Source organism: Centroberyx affinis, unplaced genomic scaffold (assembly GCF_046629955.1).
Source record: "Centroberyx affinis isolate AG114_WGS23_722 - 3 ecotype Tasmania unplaced genomic scaffold, CSIRO-AGI_Caff_v1 ptg004041l_1, whole genome shotgun sequence".
Taxonomy (NCBI): Eukaryota; Metazoa; Chordata; class Actinopteri; order Beryciformes; family Berycidae; genus Centroberyx; species Centroberyx affinis.
The window spans coordinates 229,794-249,356 of NW_027281838.1; the positions used below are offsets into that span (position 1 = coordinate 229,794).

Below are 19,563 nucleotides of genomic sequence, written 5' to 3' on the forward strand. Positions count from 1 at the left end.
TATTTCTCAGTTTATATGCTTTGTTTTTATTTTGCTATGTTCCATATACCGAATATAAAAGATTAAAGAGCATGAAAACGGAAACAAAGAAAAAGCACATGAATTTCCCATGTGATAGTTTTATCACATGTAATCATGATATCACCTTTGGAAATGTTCCAAAACACATTTCTCCTGTGCAAAGCACGTGTTCCACATATTGCCCTTGTGATGTGATGTGATGTGTGAAGTTCATTTCTGTAAGGGAAAACACCACTGATGATGGAATCGTCATCTTTGTACAATGTAGAAAAAAACATGAAAAAACAGCAGATGGTGATAAAAGCTCATTTGAATAACCCTAACATGGCTCATCCCCTTTGGAAGCAGTGATCGATTGCACTTACCTTGCTGTCACATGCTCTCTTGCTCATTAGCATATGCCTGAGGAAATGGAAAAGGAAATCGGATGTACCAAGAAATAAATAAATGAATGAATAAATAAATACATAAATAAAAAATATAGTATTTATTCATTGGTTGATTTATTTATGAAAATGTTTATTAATTTACACACTTCTATACATATTCCCACATTTATTTTACCACTTATTAATTCATTCATTTATTGATTTATTGATTCCTTTATTTGTTAATGCATTTATTTATTTATTTATTCATGCAATTATTATTTCATTCATTTACTGATTTATTTATTCCTTTATTTGTCATTGCATTTATTTATTTATTCATTCATTCATTGATTTCTTAATATGATAGATAATATGATAGATCTTAATATGATAAAAAATAAAAATAAAACATAAAACCAAAAGACAAAATAAAAACACACAGAATTACAGACACAAGAGGCTGAACGAAGGCCGCAGTCTGAACAGATGAGTCTTTAGCTGTTTTTTGAAAGCTTGATCAGCTTTAATTCTGAGTCTAGAGCGAGGGACGAGCAGTCGGCCTGGTCTGAGGACCTGATGACCTGCTGGTACTGCAGGGATGGAGCAGGTCGCAGATGGACACAGCTGCCTGACCATGCAGGGCTTTATATGTGATTACAAGAACTTCAAATTGAATCCTAAACTTGATGGGAAGCCAATGTAAAGAAGCTGAAATGGATGTGATGGGAGACGTCCTGCTGGACCTGGTCAACAGCCTCACAGCGTTCTGGACCATCTGGAGACGGTCCAGGGACGAGGCTGAGGCACGTGAAGAGGGAGCCTTAGAGTCAGAGTCTATCTGCCCCCTAGTGGCCCCTATGTCTCCCGTCTTCTGTGTTCATTTATTCTGATCTAAAGTCTGCAGGATGTTTGACCAATGTCATATGTTTTGTGCACTGGCAAAATAAAATGTATACCACTTGGGTGGTGCTGCATGTGATAATACATTTAATTTTGTACTTTTTGCGTTTGCAAAGTGATCTGCTATATAAAACTGTTTCTGTCGACTGCAACCGTTTTCACTGAATCAGCTATGGATTACAGGTTAGAAATAGTAGTAGTACTTTATTACATCTAGCCACTAGTGTAGTGGTGTCTGGGGAGGTATACTGTGACTTCAGACACACACACACGCGCACACACACCCACACACACACACACACTGTATAAATAGGATGATAAACTAAGTCTACTTTCAAAGCAGCTGATACCAATATGAACTGGTCTAAATAAATTTGTCATTGTTGATGCGCTGATAGTTTTAAAAGGCTTTGACTTGACTGTCAGCGTTAGACCGAGCTTTGTGCTTATTACTGTAATAATGTCAGATAATGTGCTTTGATGTGTTCTGCTTCATAACTGATAAGATAAACCCTGCAACCAAATACAGACCGGCTGCTAACGTCAAATCGATGTGGAGTGGGAAAAAGAACAAACTGAACAACTGAAAACCCGCAGCAGAAAAGTAGGCGCTCGCTCTACTAATTGGACAAATATGGATTGCTAAATCGAAAACAACGTGATCTTACTGGCTGCTGTCTGATTGATGGACACCGAGCCGGATCTCTTGCTCTTTACGGCAAATCCTTTCCACACAGGCGGATACACGCCGAGTTTAATCCTCCATGGTCCCGCTGTTTACCTGCGGATCCGCTCCACTACACAGTGAAGCAGCCGACCTGCACACATGCTGTAGCCGGTACAATCCACCAGAGGGCGTCCTCACTCCACAAAAACCTCCTCCTGAACAGATCCATGACCTGAACACAATATGACCTGAACACAGAGAAGAGCTGCTGGAGACTCTGTGCATGTTAACACTGTCTCTGTTATCGCTCCACCGGTCTGAAGACAGTTTTTACACTGTGAAATGTTTTGTCAGCTTTTGTTCTGAAAAGGGTTTGTTTTCTGAGGTCAAATCAGCCTGTAGTTTGAGAGAGTAGGTTCTAAAATGGGGTGAAATTTGGCAGATTAACATCCCTTGATTAAAAAAAAAATCTTATTACAAATAAACTGGTTAAATATCAGTTAGACATAACAAGAAATAGAAGTTCATGTGCATTACTTGAGCTGGCCAAGAATAAACTTTTTTGCACCTACATTCAAAGTCTGTTGTGTTTTTTTAATTTTATTTTCAGATCTCTAAATATCAGTCTGTGAATCTGAGTCTCTGACATTTTTGCTCAGCCTCTTTTCCTCTCAAGTGTCTCATTCAGATTCTTTCCAGATCCAGTTTTGTTTTTCTCCGATGGCTGAAATGAAATGGATTTTTGAATCCCCTTTACAAATCATCCTGTTCTTAAAATGGGTGAAATAATGTCAGTAGAAATGACATATGATGATGTTATTATTACATATTTGAACACATTACTGAATCTTTAAAGAAACAATTTCTCTAACAGACATGGTGTGGATATTGTTCTCATGAAATGCTGAATGCTGAGCTCAGTCTGTAGAGATTTTTAATTGTTTTCATCAGAATCAGCTCAACTAATAAAGAAAAGCAGAACAGAGGAACCTGAAAGCAGAAACATTCAATATTAGTGTTGGACAGTTAAAGGCTTTAACATCATTTTACTCCTCTGTTAATTTTTACAAAAAAAAAAAAAAAAATCATGTCACACTTGACAGACAATTTGACAATGTAAATCCATGATGTCATACATTACATTTTCCTTGATTCTGAGATGAAATGACTCACAACTTATAAAACAACAGAACAAGATGTTCATTTAGGATGAACTTTAATTCTGAGAAACAATTACAGAAAACTAGATAAATGTTTAGCTTGGAATGATTAGATGAAAATAAAATACCAAATAAAACAAAGTTGCAGAAAAAATATATTTTAACCTGTCAATCATCAACAACAGACTCTAAGATGAACAACCATAACTTGATTCTGTCTGGTTTCATTTTTCATTCATTTCATTTTCACAATAACAGGTCCACGTTCTTGTACGCGTGTGTTGTTAAAACCCTGTTCAGTTTCCCAACATTACTATTTATAGTGACTAATGGATCATGTTTGTTTACAGTAAAATGAGTAGGAAACGCAGATGAAAATACAAACATTACTATTTACAGGGGCAGTGGTGGCCTAAAGGTTAGAGAAGCGAGCTTGTGACTGGAAGGTCGTCGGTTCAATCCCCCGGACCAGCAGGATAAATCTGGGTGGGGAAAGTGAAAAGCAGCACTTGCCCCTCCCCCATTACCACCACTGAGGTGCCCTTGAGCAAGGCCATTAACCCCAACTGCTCCAGTGGAGCTGCTCAGTGAGTGCTCAGACTGTGGTTGTACTGGTCAGCTTCCAGGTATGAATATGTGTGAATGTGATCAAGGTGTAACTGAAAAAGAGAGCATTGCTCTCAGTGAAACTACCCCTGAATAAATAAAGGTGAAAAAAAAGAAAAAATCTCACATTAAGATGTAGGTGTGTGAGTGAGTGATCCTGTCCAGAGTGGACTCTAACCAAAGTCAGAACTCTGGCCTGAACACCCTACGCAACCCCCCTAACCCTGACACAGAGACACTGAGGAACCAAACGTTCCAACCCCAAATGCAGGGTAGAGTGGTTCAGTGAATGTGGAGTGGAAGGTGTGGATGTGGATCAGTGTGTCAGCGGAAACTTTGTAGAAGGACAGAGAGCCAGCAGGCCAGTCCAGATACACTGCTACTCTGTCAGAGTCAGAGGAGGAGGGGGAACATATGAGTGTTCCTCTGTTATTGTGCCAGACAGAGTAACTGTTATCATAGCAGAACAGACTCCAGGACTTTTCATTCCATCCAAGCCTGTAATCGTCACCCTCTCCTCTCCTTCTGATTCCTCTGTAAGTCACTCCTATATAAACATCTCCTTTCCTCTCGACCTCCCAGTAACAGCGACCAGTCAGACCATCTCTACACAGCAGCTGAGGACAACAGTCAAATCTCTCTGGGTGATCAGGATATGGCTGCTGTTCTGTCGCCTCTGTCACCTTTCTGTTGTCTTCAGACAGGAAGAGGTTTCTGTTTGCTGTGTTTGGGTCCAGTGTGAGTTCACAGGCATCTGATGGAGAGAACAAGACTCAATACAGCAGCAGCTTCTCATCTAATACAGCTGTTGTGTTTATTATCTGTTGATTTATTAACAGACTGACTGTTCAGATTGACATTTTGTCAGCAATCTTTTTCCAAAGTTGGATTTGAATACATAGGCTAGATGTCACATACATGAGTTTTCTATTTAAATCAAAATTGAATGTGTGCTGCTTTGTTTTCATGAATAAAACTAAATACACACTTACACTTCCTCAGACCTGGTTTCAACATCTGCACTCCACCATGGTCCACACTTGGGGGGTTAAATAAAGTCAGACCAGCATAATTTCTTCATAATGGAAACAACTAACCTTCATAATTTTCCATACAGCGTCACTCATATCCACCATTACACATTAAACAATATTCCTCATCTTCTCAGTGTGACAGAGAAAATGTGTGTGACTCTCAGCCTTCTAGCAGACGTTGCCTCTCCATACCTGAGAGAGTCCAGTCTCCAGTGTGGATCCTCCAGTCCAGCAGAGAGCAGCTTCACTCCTGAGGCTCCTGGATGATTGTAGCTCAGGTCCAGCTCTCTCAGATGGGAGGGGTTGGAGCTCAGAGCTGAGGCCAGAGAAGCACAGCCTTCCTCTGTGAGCAGACAGCCTGACAGCCTGCACACACACACACACACACACACACACACACACACACACACACACACACACGTCAGTCAAATTCTAGCAAAAAATGTAACATGTAAGCAGAGAAAATCCTACAAGGGTCAAGTATTTGTTTACTGACATTAACCTGCATGTAAAGCAGGATTTAAATGTCATCTGCTGAACAGACTGAAGAATCCTGACCTGAGAGACTGTTTTGAGAGCATGGCCCTTCATTTAGAGAAATGTGTCAAATCAATTGAAAAAAACTGTAAACTGATCTTACCTGAGAGTCTCCAGTCTACAGTGTGGACTCTCCAGTCCAGCAGAGAGCAGCTTTACTCCTGAATCCTGCAGGCCGTTGTTACTCAGGTCCAGCTCTCTAAGACTAGAGGACTGGGAGCTGAGAACCGACGACATCTCCTGACAGCATTTCTCTGTGAGATTGTTGAGATTCAACCTGACAAAATTAATAGAAACATTTTATCTTGATTGATCAAGATAAAATGATTGGTCGTTTCCATTTTATCAACATCAGACGTCTGGCTAGTAATGCAACAAAGGCTATAAAATTTGCTTGAAATGTAGGTATTGATAGCTGGGGTGTAACTAGTCCTAGTTATCTTTGACAGCATATTAAATATCTCTGTCCAGTAGTTACAAAGAGATGGGCATGACCGGAACATACTGTATGTATGTGGTTTGCAGGTGTTTGATGACATCTATCACATGACAGATCAACATTATCATAGATCCTGGAGAGTCTAACTTTGGTCCAATGAGTGCAGTGAACAAGTTTGCATTGAATCAGACCACAAACAGATGAGGTGTGTACCCATTTCAAAATCTCCTCCCAAAGTTTGTCTCTGATCTCCTCTCCCAAGTCTTCCTCCCAAAGAGTTTTAACAGAATTCAAAGAAGTTAAACATGAGGATTGGATTTGCTCATAAATATATGAAATCATACCTTTCATGACAGGAATCTGAGTGAGAAAATCATCTAAGGGCATGTCATTGGGAAGATTAGGGAACTGGGAATACAAATTGCGGACAAAACTACGGACTTGTAAAACAATTCTAAGAGCTGTTGGAAAGATGCAAATGTATTGTCAACATATAAACATTTGAATGTCTTAATTCCAAGGTTGGACCACACAGAGAATGCTCCATCAGCTAGAGAAGGAGGGAAAGCATGATTTGGGATTCGGATACTCGTTTTTTTAAATGTAATTTTATATGTAATCCGTAAGCCGGTTGCCATTGACGCTGCGAAGCAGTTTCTTTTTTTTTTTACTTGCACTCAAACGTCAGTCACATTTGCTGATCGCCATGGCGGCACAGAGAAAAAAGTACGACCTGAAATTCAAGCTGTCAGTTGTCAAATTTGCTGAACAAAACTCAGGAGAAGCAGCAGCAAGACATTTCTCCGTTGATCTTTTTTTTTTAAATCTTTTTTCTAAGGTAGGCTACCGGTATTTTGATACGGGGCTCTCCCTCTCTCTCTCTCTCTCTGCGCTTTAGAATGTAACCGCTGTGAAACAATTAGAAAATAATGTTTTATTTCTCTGATTCACCGGCTTTCTCGCTACTGCCGCTCCCTCTCTTCATTCACTTTCTATCTCGCTCGACCATCTCTCTCTCTCCCTCTAGCTCGCTTGACCATCTCTCGCTCTCTCTCTAGCTCGCTCGACCATCTCTCTCTCTCTCTAGCTCGCTCGACCATCTCTCGCTCTCTCTCTCTCTCTCTCTCTATTAATTGAAGTTATATGCATGTTAAGTATGTTTTCAGCGCTGTGTTTTTGTGAGGAGGAACTGTGACTATGTGTGAACTTTGTCGGGTGAACTGTTACCCATGTATGGAAAGCCAAGCAGTTTGCCCACTTGCCTTGTGTTTCCCTTTTCCTGTGTTCCCAGTGCTCCCCTGTCTGTCTCTCTCTCTGTCTTATTTGTGTGTGGGCGTGGTCTCCCCTCGTTCTCCTGGCTCCCAGCTCAGCTCGTCCTACACATCTGCCTGCAATCAGCTCGTCTCCAGTCTGTTCACCTGCTTCCCATCATCTCATCAGCCCACAGTATATCATCCCCGGCTTTCCATCCACTCACCGCCAGATTGTTCCGCCTAACTCGTGGTACACACTCTCTCTGTCACTCTGTATCTAGCATACCAGAGTCTGTTCTTGTGTTCCTTCGTGCCTGACATGTTTCTCCTGTGTCCAGGATTGCTCTGTGTGTCTCTCCGCCTGCCCACGCCACTCCAGCCAGCCTGTCAGCTCATCTGCTTGTCCGCCTGCTCCTCTGCTTGTCTACCTGCCAGCCTGTCAGTTCATCTACTTGCCTGCCTGCTTATCTGCCCGCCAGCCAGCTCGGTCTGGATCACCTACACCACTCCACCTCGCTGTCTTCTGCCTCAACCCATCACTTTGTCTCATTCCCCCAAACCAACCACCCACCTTCCAATAAACCTTTTTCCTTTTCCATCCAAATTTTGTCTGTGTCTGCATTTGGGTCCAAGAAAACAAACCGTAACAATCTTCATTGAATTAATCTGTGCAGTTAAATTCAGAGGGAGCAGCGCCCAGCGCCCAAAGTCCTCCCTATAAAGATTGTCAAATTTAACTTGAATTCCAAGATATGTGAAGCTATGCTGAGCAATTTTGAATGGTAAAGTATGAAGAGGATATTTTCGTGCGGCTGGATTTAGAGGAAGTAGTTCACTTTTATCAGCATTCAATTTATAGTCTAATATAAGACTGATTTAAGAGCGGTAAGGGCAGCAGGGACAGAAACAGATAAGTTTGAGATATACAAGAGAAGGTCATCCGCATAAAGAGAACCCATTTGTTCTGTACCATTCCAGGTTATCCCAGTGATGCAAGGGTTAGAAAGAAACGCGATGGAGAGGAGCTTGATGGCAACAGTAAATAGAAGGACTACAGCATGCAATACTATAGTCACAACATATCATTACACTAAAGCATCATAATCTGATTTTACCTGAGAGTCTCCAGTCTACAGTGTGGACTCTCCAGTCCAGCAGAGAGCAGCTTCACTCCTGAATCCTGCAGGTCGTTGTTACTCAGGTCCAGCTCTCTCAGACTAGAGGACTGGGAGCTGAGAACTGAGGCCAGAGCTTCACAGCTTCTCTCTGACAGCTTACAGACGCTCAGCCTTAATGGACATGAAAAGACATGAAAATGTTGTTCTCCTATATCTTAATATCCATGTTGTCTGTGTTTTTTCTTTCAGATTGATACTACTAATAATGATAAAAGCAGAGGTTACAGTGTACTTTGCATGATGCTGTAGCTCACTGAGTTGAGTGTAGCACTAACAATGCCAGGGATACTGGTTTGATTTACACTGAGGTCAAAGACCCAAACATCTCAGCTTGCTGTCCAACTCATAGGAAACTAAGAGCTCTGCAGCGAAACTCATGGACAAAACTCGCCATGCTTTACATGTGATCAGTGAAATCTTAAAGGGTAACTTGGGTATTTTTCAACCTGGACCCTATTTTCCCATCTTTTTGTGTCGAAGTGACTAAAGGGGACAACAATTTTTGAAATTGGTCCAGTATTGAGCGAGATTGCTTCAGCTGGCAGCCGCGAAACGGGCTGCAATGTAATCCAACGGGGCAAATGCGAACCGTCAATGTACATCCACTAAAAGTGCTTGTTTTTGCCACTGACAGGTTCAGATTGTTATTATAAGTGTCTGACAACATTATGGAAAGGACCCTACAGAGAAATAAAACGTTTTTCTTTACCTTTCGCTTGATACGGTCTGTGTGTAACCAAGTCTCGCTCACTCTGTCTGCAGCAGGTCTCTCCACTCTTGGAACAGCATTTTTCTTTAGGAAAAAGTGCTTTGTACAGGATTTCTTCTCCTCTTTGGCTGGCAGTATCAAAATGGTCACTGCAGACCTGATGGTCTGTGAGGTGCAGTGTATGGACAGGAGTGTTAGCATCCATTTGTAGCACAACTAGCCACAACTTCCGCATGTCCCTATCCAACAAAAGTAGTCTATGAAAGCTGCGCAAAGTGTCGCGCAACATTTTGTTGGCACAATTCGGAAATGCGCAAACACGAACCATTGTTTTTTTAATCTTTTAGATAATCCAACACAACAAACTCCTCCCGGCACTCCTCTCTCCAACTCTCACTCACGTTTCCACAGTTGACTTCCTGCAAAAACTCAACTCTCGCAAGACTTGAGCGAGATTTGGTTACACACAGACCGGAAGTGAAAGGTAAAGAAAAACGTTTAATTTCTCTGTACGGTCCTTTCCATAATGTTGTCAGACACTTATAATAACAATCTGAGCCTGTCAGTGGCAAAAACAAAACAAGCAATTTTAGTGGACGTACATTGACGGTTTGCATTTGCCCCGTTGGATTACATTGCAGCCCGTTTCGCGGCTGCCGGCTGAAGCGATCTCGCTCAATACTGGACCAATTTCAAAAATTGTTGTCCCCTTTAGTCACTTAGACACAAAAAGATGGGAAAACAGGGTCCAGGTTGAAAAATACCAAAGTTACCCTTTAATGTTAATTCTGTATCTAAGTGGTAACCAGTAGAGAGACACTAAAATTAGGGATACGTGATCTCTTCTTATGGCTGAGACAGAAATAGAGAGTGCAGTAATCTAATGACATGATATCAGAGCAGAGGATAATGAATTTGGATCAGAATAAAACAAATACTTAGTTTGGAGAAATGTGTCAAATCAAATGAGAGAAACCATAAATGGATCTTACCTGAGAGTCTCCAGTCTACAGTGTGGCCTCTCCAGTCCAGCAAAGAGCAGCTTCACTCCTGAATCCTGCAGGTCGTTGTTACTCAGGTCCAACTCTCTCAGACTAGAGGACTGGGAGCTGACAACTGAGGCCAGAGCTTCACAGCTTCTCTCTGACAGCTTACAGCCACTCAGCCTTAAGGACAATTAGTGATAAAGATGAACAATAACTTTGAAAATATTTATTTTATTTTTATTATTTTTTTATTTTATTTTTTTTTTATTTATTTTTCCTCTGTATGAATATTAGATTTAATATATTGAATCTATACAGTTTTCTATGCACTTACGCAGATTTATTGGAGGCTTTGACCACTGGCAGCAGCCTCAGAAGAGCCTCCTCTGAAGCAGAGTATTTCTTCAGGTCAAACACGTCCAGCTCTTCTTCTGATGACAGTAAGATGAAGACCAGAGCCGACCACTGAGCAGGGGAGAGATCGTCTGTGGAGAGACTTCCTGATCTCAGGTACTGTTGGATCTCCTCCACTAGAGAACGGTCATTCAGCTCATTCAGACAGTGGAACAGATTGATGCTTCTCTCTGGAGAGGGATTCTGCCTGATCTTCTTCTTGATGTACTGGACTGTTTTCTGATTGGTCTGTGAGCTACTTCCTGTCTGTGTCAGCAAGCCTCGTAGGAGAGTCTGATTGGTCTCCAGTGAAAGACCCAGGAGGAAGCGGAGGAACAAGTCCAGGTGTCCATTTGGACTCTGTAAGGCCTTGTCCACAGCAGTCTGGTAGAGCTGATTTACCTGAGATTTGTCTCTTGGTTTAGATGGTGTGGAGGTTGATTGTGGTTCTGACAGCAGATTGACACCAGAGTTGATGAATGAGACGATGACATAAACAGCAGCCAGAAACTCCTGAATGCTAAGATGGACAAAGCAGAAGACCTTGTCCTGGTACAGCCCACGCTCCTCTTTAAAGATCTGTGTGAACACTCCTGAGTACACTGAGGCTGCTCTGATATCAATGCCACACTCTGTCAGGTCGGCTTCATAGAAGATCAGGTTGCCTTTCTCCAGCTGCTCAAAAGCCAGTTTTCCCAGAGAGAGAATCATCTTCCTGCTCTCTGTATTCCAGTGTGGATCTGTCTCAGCTCCCCCATGATACTTGACATTCCCCTGTTTGGACTGAACCACCAGGAAGTGGATGTACATCTCAGTCAGGGTCTTGGGCAGGTCTCCTCTCTCACTGGTTTTCAACACATGCTCCAGAACTGTAGCAGTAATCCAGCAGAAGACTGGGATGTGGCACATGATGTGGAGGCTTCGTGAAGTCTTGATGTGGGAGATGATTCTGCTGGCCTGCTCCTCATCTCTGAATCTCTTCCTGAAGTACTCCTCCTTCTGTGGGTCAGTGAAGCCTCTCACCTCTGTCACCATGTCAACACACTCAGGAGGGATCTGATTGGCTGCTGCAGGTCGTGTGGTTATCCAGAGGCGAGCAGAGGGAAGCAGTTTCCCCTTGATGAGGTTTGTCAGCAGCACATCCACTGAGGTTGACTCTGTAACATCAGTCAGGATCTCATTGTTCTGGAAGTCTAGAGGAAGTCGACACTCATCCAGACCGTCAAGGATGAGCACAACCTGGAACTTATCAAACCTGCAGATTCCTGCTTCTCTGGTCTCAGTAAAGAAGTGATGAAGAAGTTTCACCAAGCTGTACCTTTTCCCTTTCAACAGATTCAGCTCTCGGAAAGTGAATGGAAATGTGAACTGTATATCCTGGTTGGCTTTGTCTTCAGCCCAGTCCAGAGTGAACTTCTGTGTTAAGACTGTTTTCCCAATGCCAGCCACTCCCTTTGTCATCAGTGTTCTGATTGGTTTATCTCTTCCAGGTAAGGGTTTAAAGATGTCTTCGCATTTGATTGTTGTTTCTGGTCCCGCTGGTTTCCTGGATGCTGCTTCAATCTGTCTCACCTCATGTTCATCAGTGACCTCTCCACTCCCTCCCTCTGTGATGTAAAGCTCTGCGTAGATCTGATTCAGAAGTGTTGGGTTTCCTGCTTTAGCAATCCCCTCAAACACACACTGAAACTTCTCCTTCAGATTAGATTTGAGTTCATGGTGGCACTCTGCAGCAAGAGTTTCTGAATGAACAAACAACACATGAAATCAATGAATGGATTTCAGGGTGGATGTACATATTTTCCCACTCCATGATATCTATTCAGCTCATCAGTAGTGGACAAACATGTTCTGACTGTGTGCAGCCCAGAAGAATTGTATAGATCTGATGCAGATGTGTACAGCATATTTACAGCAGAGTTTGGAAATGTAAACATCTTTCATTTTCCACCATTTCCTCTTTCCATCATGTTAAACCTGTTAAAAGCCTCTTACTGCTCTGCAGAATGTCAGCCAGCTCCTCCTGCTTCATTCTCCTCAGGAAGTGCAGTGTGATCTTCAGAAAAGCCTCTCTGCTGCTCCTCCTCTGCTCTTCCTCCTCACCGTCCACCACCTCCTCATCCTCCCTCTGCCTCTCTGAGCATTCTGGGTAATCTGGACTCAGAACCCTCTGGACCCTTTTCAGCTCGTTCTTCACAAAAGTGACAATGTTCTCCTCAAGAGACTGGAACAGAATATTATATAAATTAAAGTTTCATATTAAATTTGTGGAACACAACATCACATCCATCTTGCATGGTTTGAAAGTCCACTGGTCTAAAGAGTGCAGCATGGAGACTATAATGACCAGAATGGTTGCTTTGCAATTTCTTTGTAACCTAAGTAAAAGGTGTTGTTGTACATTTACACACCATAAATGTGGAGTCCAGGTCCGTTTGATACTCCTGGGCAGACTGACCTCTGGGAATCTCTTTCCTTTGATGGTGAACTCTGTGGAGAACACACACACACACACACACACACAGGTTGTTAAAGGTGTTGTGTTCTGTCATGATGAATCCTGGCAGTGAACTCCGCGGTAAATGTTGATCTGGAGTGTCTTTCCCAAAGCAGGTTGTACCGCTGTGTATATCTTGAAGTCATTCTTTTTTTTTTTAAAGATTTATTTTTGGCATATATATAGTGAGAGAGAGACAGGAAGGTATGGGAGAGAGAGTGAGGGGAGGACATGCAGCAAAGGACCACGGGCTGCATTCGAACCCGGGTCGCTGCGGGAAGGACTGAGCCTTATGGTACGCGCCCTACTCGGTGAGCCACCAGGGCACCCCCTTGAAGTCATTCTTAAAGACATTTGTTAATTTCACAAGGCTTTCCAGAAAATACTCAGAACTCAATTAGTATGAAATGTGTTGCTCATCTAGTCGTGAGATTTCAAGAATCTCTTTGCAGGAGCGGTGAAGATGAGATCCTACAGCAGACAGGCCGCTATCAAACTTAAACTCTGCGCTCCACATCAAAACCATTAGAGGCATTTCCTTTTACCCTAAGCCCTACTGTCAAAATAAATTCATAAATAATCCTATCCTAATCCTACTACTATAATTGGCGGCGTGTCTGTCTGTCTGTCCGGAGTTGCAAGGCACACCATTGCTTCGATCGCCTCCAAAATTTGCCAAAACACTGTTCAGGGGTCTGGCATAAGTTTGGTCGCACCAAAAAAAAAATGTTGCAGATTTCCAACCTGGGCACTGACTATACTGTACCGTAGTTCTATTTCGTGAAGGTCTGCCCTCCCATAGGGGAGCTCTGCTCCTATTGGTTTACCCCGCTGCTGAAGCAGCACCAATGATGGTCCGCCCCATAGGAGAGCTCTGCTGCTATTGGTTTACATGACTGAAGATCAAATGTATGACTGTCAGCGCGAGCCAGGACAAACAACAAAGTCCTAAAATGCCCAAAAAGAAGCGACCATCACTCTCGGATTGCGAGGCCAAGCGCAAGAAATTGGCTCGAGCTAGCAAAAAGTTGGGGGCTCCATGGTAGGACTACTGGACCGCCAGATGGTCCGTCTCAGTCTCGCTACTGGCAGGTCGGCGACAGAGGAACGTGGAGCCGGAGCAACCGTCCGCCCGTTCAGGGGGAAGAGGTCAGGGGTGAGTTAGGGGGAAAAGTTACAAACGCCCAAAGGGCGCTTTGTGCTAGTATCACTTATTATTAGGCTACACCAAATTCAAGCGCATACATTAATACCCTATGCCTTATACAGTCAGCTATTTTGCACTGTTCTAAGCAAATCCCAGGTAACTGGCCACCAACACAAACAGTGTGGTTTATGAGCCTGCAAATTCAGTAAATATTTTCCCTCAACAGCACAAATTCGACAGACCATTTTCACCTAAAGGTTGGCTAAAGGTCAAGCTTAGGCAAGTAAAACAACTTGGCTAAGGTTTGAAAAATGTGTTCATCTCATGTATTTGTGTGAGATCAGGTTGGATAGAAACATATTATGAGCACAGTGAAGGTATCTGTGTCCTTATAAAGAAGACAATTTTACAATTTTAAAGTTTTTATGAAGGGCCGGGATTTTGACCAGAAGATCACCGGGTCAAATCCCAGACCCGGATAGAAAATCTGTGACATGAGTGGCATGAGTAACATTCTCCCCCCGTTCCTCAACAGCTATTGTAGCTGCCAAACTTTCTCTACATGAAAAAGGTTAAAAAACAAGAGCAATGTTACATCTTTCAAATTCTTTATTAATGCTGAAATTAAATATTAACATTATGTTGACTTGCGTTGTTTTAGAAGAATGTTGTCTTTTAAAATAAATCGGGCGATCCATAGACCAGTCACTCTTCATGGACACACAGCTGGGTTCAGGGGAGTCTGGTCTCTCCTGCTGGATCCTGATAGAAACACAGGATTGACAAAAGAAGGATAGTTTTAACCTCAAGAAAAGCAGGATTTTGACCAGAAGGTCACCAGTTCAAGTCCCAGAACCAGATAGAAGATCTGTGAGAGGAGAGTGAATGAGTAACGTTCTCCCCTTCCTCAACAGCTTCTATTGTAGCTGCCAAACTTTCTCAACACGGAAATGGTTAAAAAACAAGACCAATGTTACATCTTTAAAATGCTTTGTTAATGCTAACATTATATAGTAACATTATCTTGACTTACTTTGTTTCAGAAGATTGTGGGTTTTTTTTGTTCTTTTTTTTTTTGTCAGGATGTTTTCTTTTAAAATAAATCCGGTGATCCATAGACCGGTTGCTCTTCATGGACACACAGCTGGGTTCAGGGGAGTCTGGTCTCTCCTGCTGGATCCTGATAGAAACATTATGAACACAGTGAAGATATCTGTATCTGTGATATCTGTGTCCTTATGAAGAAGACAATTTTACTTTCTTAGTAATGCTAACATACTAAAATAATGACTTACATATTTTCAGAAGGATGTTTATCTTTAAAATTTCGAGGAGGATCCATAGACCAGTCGCTCTTCATGGACACACAGCTGGGTTCAGGGGAGTCTGGTCTCTCCTGCTGGACTGGGCTTCAACACAACAGAGACAGAGCTTTTACTCTGAATAATGATGCTGTAATGATTTCACTGCTGAGCTCTGAGATGGAGAACAGTCATTGACAGTTAGAGATCCTCATCTTACCTCTTAGCTTTGGTCTGGCTGTCATGTTCCCCAGACAGAGTGGTTTTAGAGGGAGGGAGCCCCTCCTCTCTCTCCTCAGACTGACTCATAGTAGAGCCAACACCTTTACACAAACACACCCAACATGCTGTTAGCTGGACTGATTCATTACAACAAGGTTTCATTACAGGATATATCACTTCTGCTGTTGTGATCACTTGACAGTATGACAATGCCAAATATATACTGAGTGTTAGGAATGTAATGAAGGTTTGTGACCTGTGAATTATATACATTGTGGAGTTAAAAAAAATATTTCTGCTATCTATTATCTAAGAAACGTCATTCAGAATGTCAGTATCAACTCTTCAGGCTTATTTGGGGATGAGCTTGGTCTTAATGTTTAAATGTTGTGATTGAATCCTAAATATAGTTTTAGAGGTCTGAGTTGTTTCTCTTTAAACTACTTCTCTAGAAAGAAATTTCCCTGGTTGCGCAGATGTAGGCTACTGTATGCTTTACTGTTTTTTACTTTTCAGGCTTATAATATCAAACCGTGAACCCAGTATTGTGTACTGAACCGTCAGTTGAATGAATGAATGTAAAAAAATACTAGGAAGACCTGCTCTTTCCAACAAATTAACTGACCAGGTTTTGACTGAGACTTTAAATACGCAAAAAGGTTGTAGTGTTTTGTACACAGTGTATTAACAGTATGACTAAATGAATGAATATTTGACAATTTCATAAAATTACGGCTCTGCAAAGAAAAATATACTCAAGCAGTGATATACCATAAGCCATAAAATAATAGAAACCGTTGTGATAGCACAAAAAAGCCTCAAGGCTTATTTCCATCGTGGTCCCTTACAACATCACAGAACAGAACAGAATAGAACAGAACAGAAACACAACATGTATCTGAGCTTTCACACTAGTTCTGACCAGTGGTGGAAGAAGTACTGAGGTCTTTTACTTAAGTAAAAGTAGCAATACAACAATGTAAAGATACTCCATTACAAGTAAAAGTCCTGCATTCAAAATCTTACTTAAGTAAAAGTACATAAGTATTGGCAGCAAAATGTACTTAGAATATCAAAGTAAACGTACTCATTATGCAAACTCATTATGCAAATGCAAACCCCCATTTAGAGTTATATTTTTCATAAATCATTGGAATATTAATGCTGATTTATTGACATACATGTACATGTAAGCAGCATTTTAAAGTTGTCAATGTGAAGCTAATCTTAACAATTTAGCTTTACTTTTGGGTAGTCTAATCTATAACAATGCTATTTTATAGTTATTTTATAAAGATGATCAAATGATCTGAAAAGTAACTATAGCTGTGAAATAAATGTTAATGTTAATGTAAATAAATATTTCCCTCTAGAATGTAGTGGAGTATAAGTACAAAGTAGCATAAAATGGAAATACTCAAGTAAAGTACCAATACTTCAAATTGTACTTAAGTACAGTACTTAAAGAGTAAATGTACTTAGTTACATTCCACCACTGGTTCTGACACGTCCTGCATATTTCACCAATGCAGTGAATTGAGATTACAACCTAACTAGAGTTTGTCAGGCTTCCACAAAGTCACAAATAAAACAAAATGTTCTTTATGGCAACAAGGAGAACAAATGTTGGATATTAAGGCACTATGAACGCAAGCAGCATGTGCGATTTGAAAGACGTTAGTACCCTGTTTTGCAAAAGTCAAAAGCCAGTCATAGCATAGCCTACAATGTCAGCTAGTGTATTCATGAAACAATAATGTTACCTTGGAAGATGTTTGCCACTTGGCCGCTAGTCAAAACGGGAAGCTTCAGCAGACAGACAAACCTTTAACAGCTGAGTTGTAGATTTCCTCTTTTTCTAGTCTAAATAAGCTAACGGTAGGTCAAATAAAAGATATGCTGGGATAGAATCAGTAAAGTAAAACACACTGTAAACCGCTGGTTACAATACGTTTTGATGCTGAGAATAATCGGCGACACACCCTTGTGAAAGTGAAAGTAAATCAGAGAGAGAGAGAGAGAGAGAGAGAGAGAGAGAGAGAGAGAGAGAGAGAGAGAGAGAGAGAGAGAGAGAGATAGAGACAGACAGAGAGAGAGAGAGAGAGAGAGAGAGAGAGAGACAGACAGAGAGAGAGAGACAGACAGAGAGAGAGAGAGAGGGGGGGGGGGGGATATCTGCATTATGACACTGTGGTCAGCTGTCATTTTGGCAATTTGACTATGGGGAATTGTCATATTTCATATATTATGTTTTTTGTAAAGGCAGATTAAAAAAAATAAATAAATCAAAAGGCAGAAAATAAGCCTATGAAGATGGTAAACATTAAAACAGTAGACTACTGCAATATAGGTTAGGTTAGTAATAAGAAAAAGAAAAAGAAGAAAACTGAACCAAATGAAACAAAGCTAAAACTAAACTGATGTCAAACTAAACTAAACTGAACTGATTTAAACTAAATATTGCATTTTTATGTAAGATAAACTAAACAAAACCCTTTTTTTTTTTTTTTTAATTAAACTACATTTATATTTTAATCTAAACTAGGATTTTAATACCTAATCAAACCTATAAAATATAAATAACTAAACTATAATTAACTTGTATTAATGTAAACATATATTTTTTTTATCTCATCTAAACTAAAATCTAAACTAATGTTGTATTTGAATCTAAGATCGTCCGCCTCTTGTTTACATTTGCTCTGTAATCTGCTCAGAGTTTCTGCTCCTCCCACTAACCAGCAGCAGAGGAAACTGGTTCAACTGGCTGTTTTCCAGCAGCTCTGGACAGTTTTGGAAACCTTAAATAAACCTGCGGAGTCCTGCAGTGACAAGGGAAGAGCTGAAACAGACCAGAAGGTAAAATGTTCATGTACTTTAATATTTTTGAGGTAATGATATTTGATTTTTGCCCTTGTAGTGACATAAGATTCTGTTAAAAACCTTGGCATGTTAGGATGTTTGGGGAAAATTTTGATTTGACAGCTTACAGTAAATATAAGCTTCAGGTAATGGTATTTTTCACCAAAATGAATATACAGTGTTTTGGAATAAAACTCTTCAGTTACAAATGTTTGAGTAAAGACAGAGTGTCACTCAGATTTGACAGCTGTACTGTGATTTACTTTAACAGCAGGCTGTAACGTCTGCTTGGAGCTGTATCAAGTTCAAGTTTATTTATCATATGCAAAGTCTATAGTACACACACTGTAATGAAAAGCTTACTTGCGGACTATTTCAACAATAGCATTAAACAGATAGTAAAAGGAACATATCAAGGACAAGAAAGAAAAAGGTACACAGTAAACACAGAAACACTACTATAAAGAAACAATATTTAAAAAAGCAAAGAGAATGTTGTGCAACAGAGGCAGGTGTGAATTAGGTGATATTTGTATAGTATATAATAATTATTAGTATTGTTAGTGGTGTATGATTATATATAGTATACATATGTATAATAGCTATATATGTAGCTGTATATGTATAATAATAATTAGCTTATAATAGCTAATAATTAGCTGCAACTAATGATTATTTTCATTATTAATTAATCTATCGATTACTTTTTCCAATTAATTGATTACTCATATAGTCTATAAAATGTCAAAAATGATGCCCATCACAAATCTTAAAATTGCTTACTTACTACCAAAAAAATTATAATGATATGAAACAGAGAAAAGCAGCAAATCTTCGTATTTTTGAAGTTGTGATATTCTGTATTTTTACTTGATAACTTGACAAACGATTATCAAAGTATTGTTTTTTTTCTGTCAATCGACTAATCAATTCATCGACCAATCATTTCAGCACTATATAATATGTTGATGTAATAGTTATCTACATTAAGTAGTTACAGGATACAAATATATAATCTACATAATGTAATGTACACAAAATATACTACATGCAGCATTGTTGTTGAGTTAAAACACGTCTTTCATGCTTCTTGGTCATTTCCACAGTCATGGAAACCGCTGGAGAGTCAAACTTCTTGAAAAGTTGCGACCGCTAAACGAACAGTCCTGCCGTGTGTTTGAAATGGGAAGCAGCGAGTCGAGATGTTGTTCTCGGACCCGATCAGACAAACCGATGAAGACTATCATCGAGACACGAGGAGAAGACGAGACGGAGGCCTT

General features: G+C 40.6%; 1 protein-coding gene across 1 annotated transcript; it reads right to left on the reverse strand.

The window, feature by feature from the left end:
• Window positions 1–2,911: 2,911 nt before the first annotated feature.
• LOC139663520 (NLR family CARD domain-containing protein 3-like) lies at window positions 2,912–17,339 on the reverse strand. The gene is made up of 12 exons (XM_071542213.1): window positions 17,185–17,339; window positions 15,420–15,522; window positions 15,194–15,307; window positions 12,666–12,744; window positions 12,250–12,478; window positions 10,196–11,996; window positions 9,868–10,041; window positions 8,104–8,277; window positions 5,400–5,573; window positions 4,952–5,125; window positions 4,718–4,764; window positions 2,912–4,479 (listed from the first exon to the last, which is right to left on the reverse strand). Exons 2-12 carry the CDS (start codon window positions 15,506–15,508, stop codon window positions 3,944–3,946), a joined length of 3,591 nt encoding a protein of 1,196 aa, XP_071398314.1. The 5' UTR covers window positions 15,509–15,522; window positions 17,185–17,339; the 3' UTR covers window positions 2,912–3,943.
• Window positions 17,340–19,563: the final 2,224 nt, after the last annotated feature.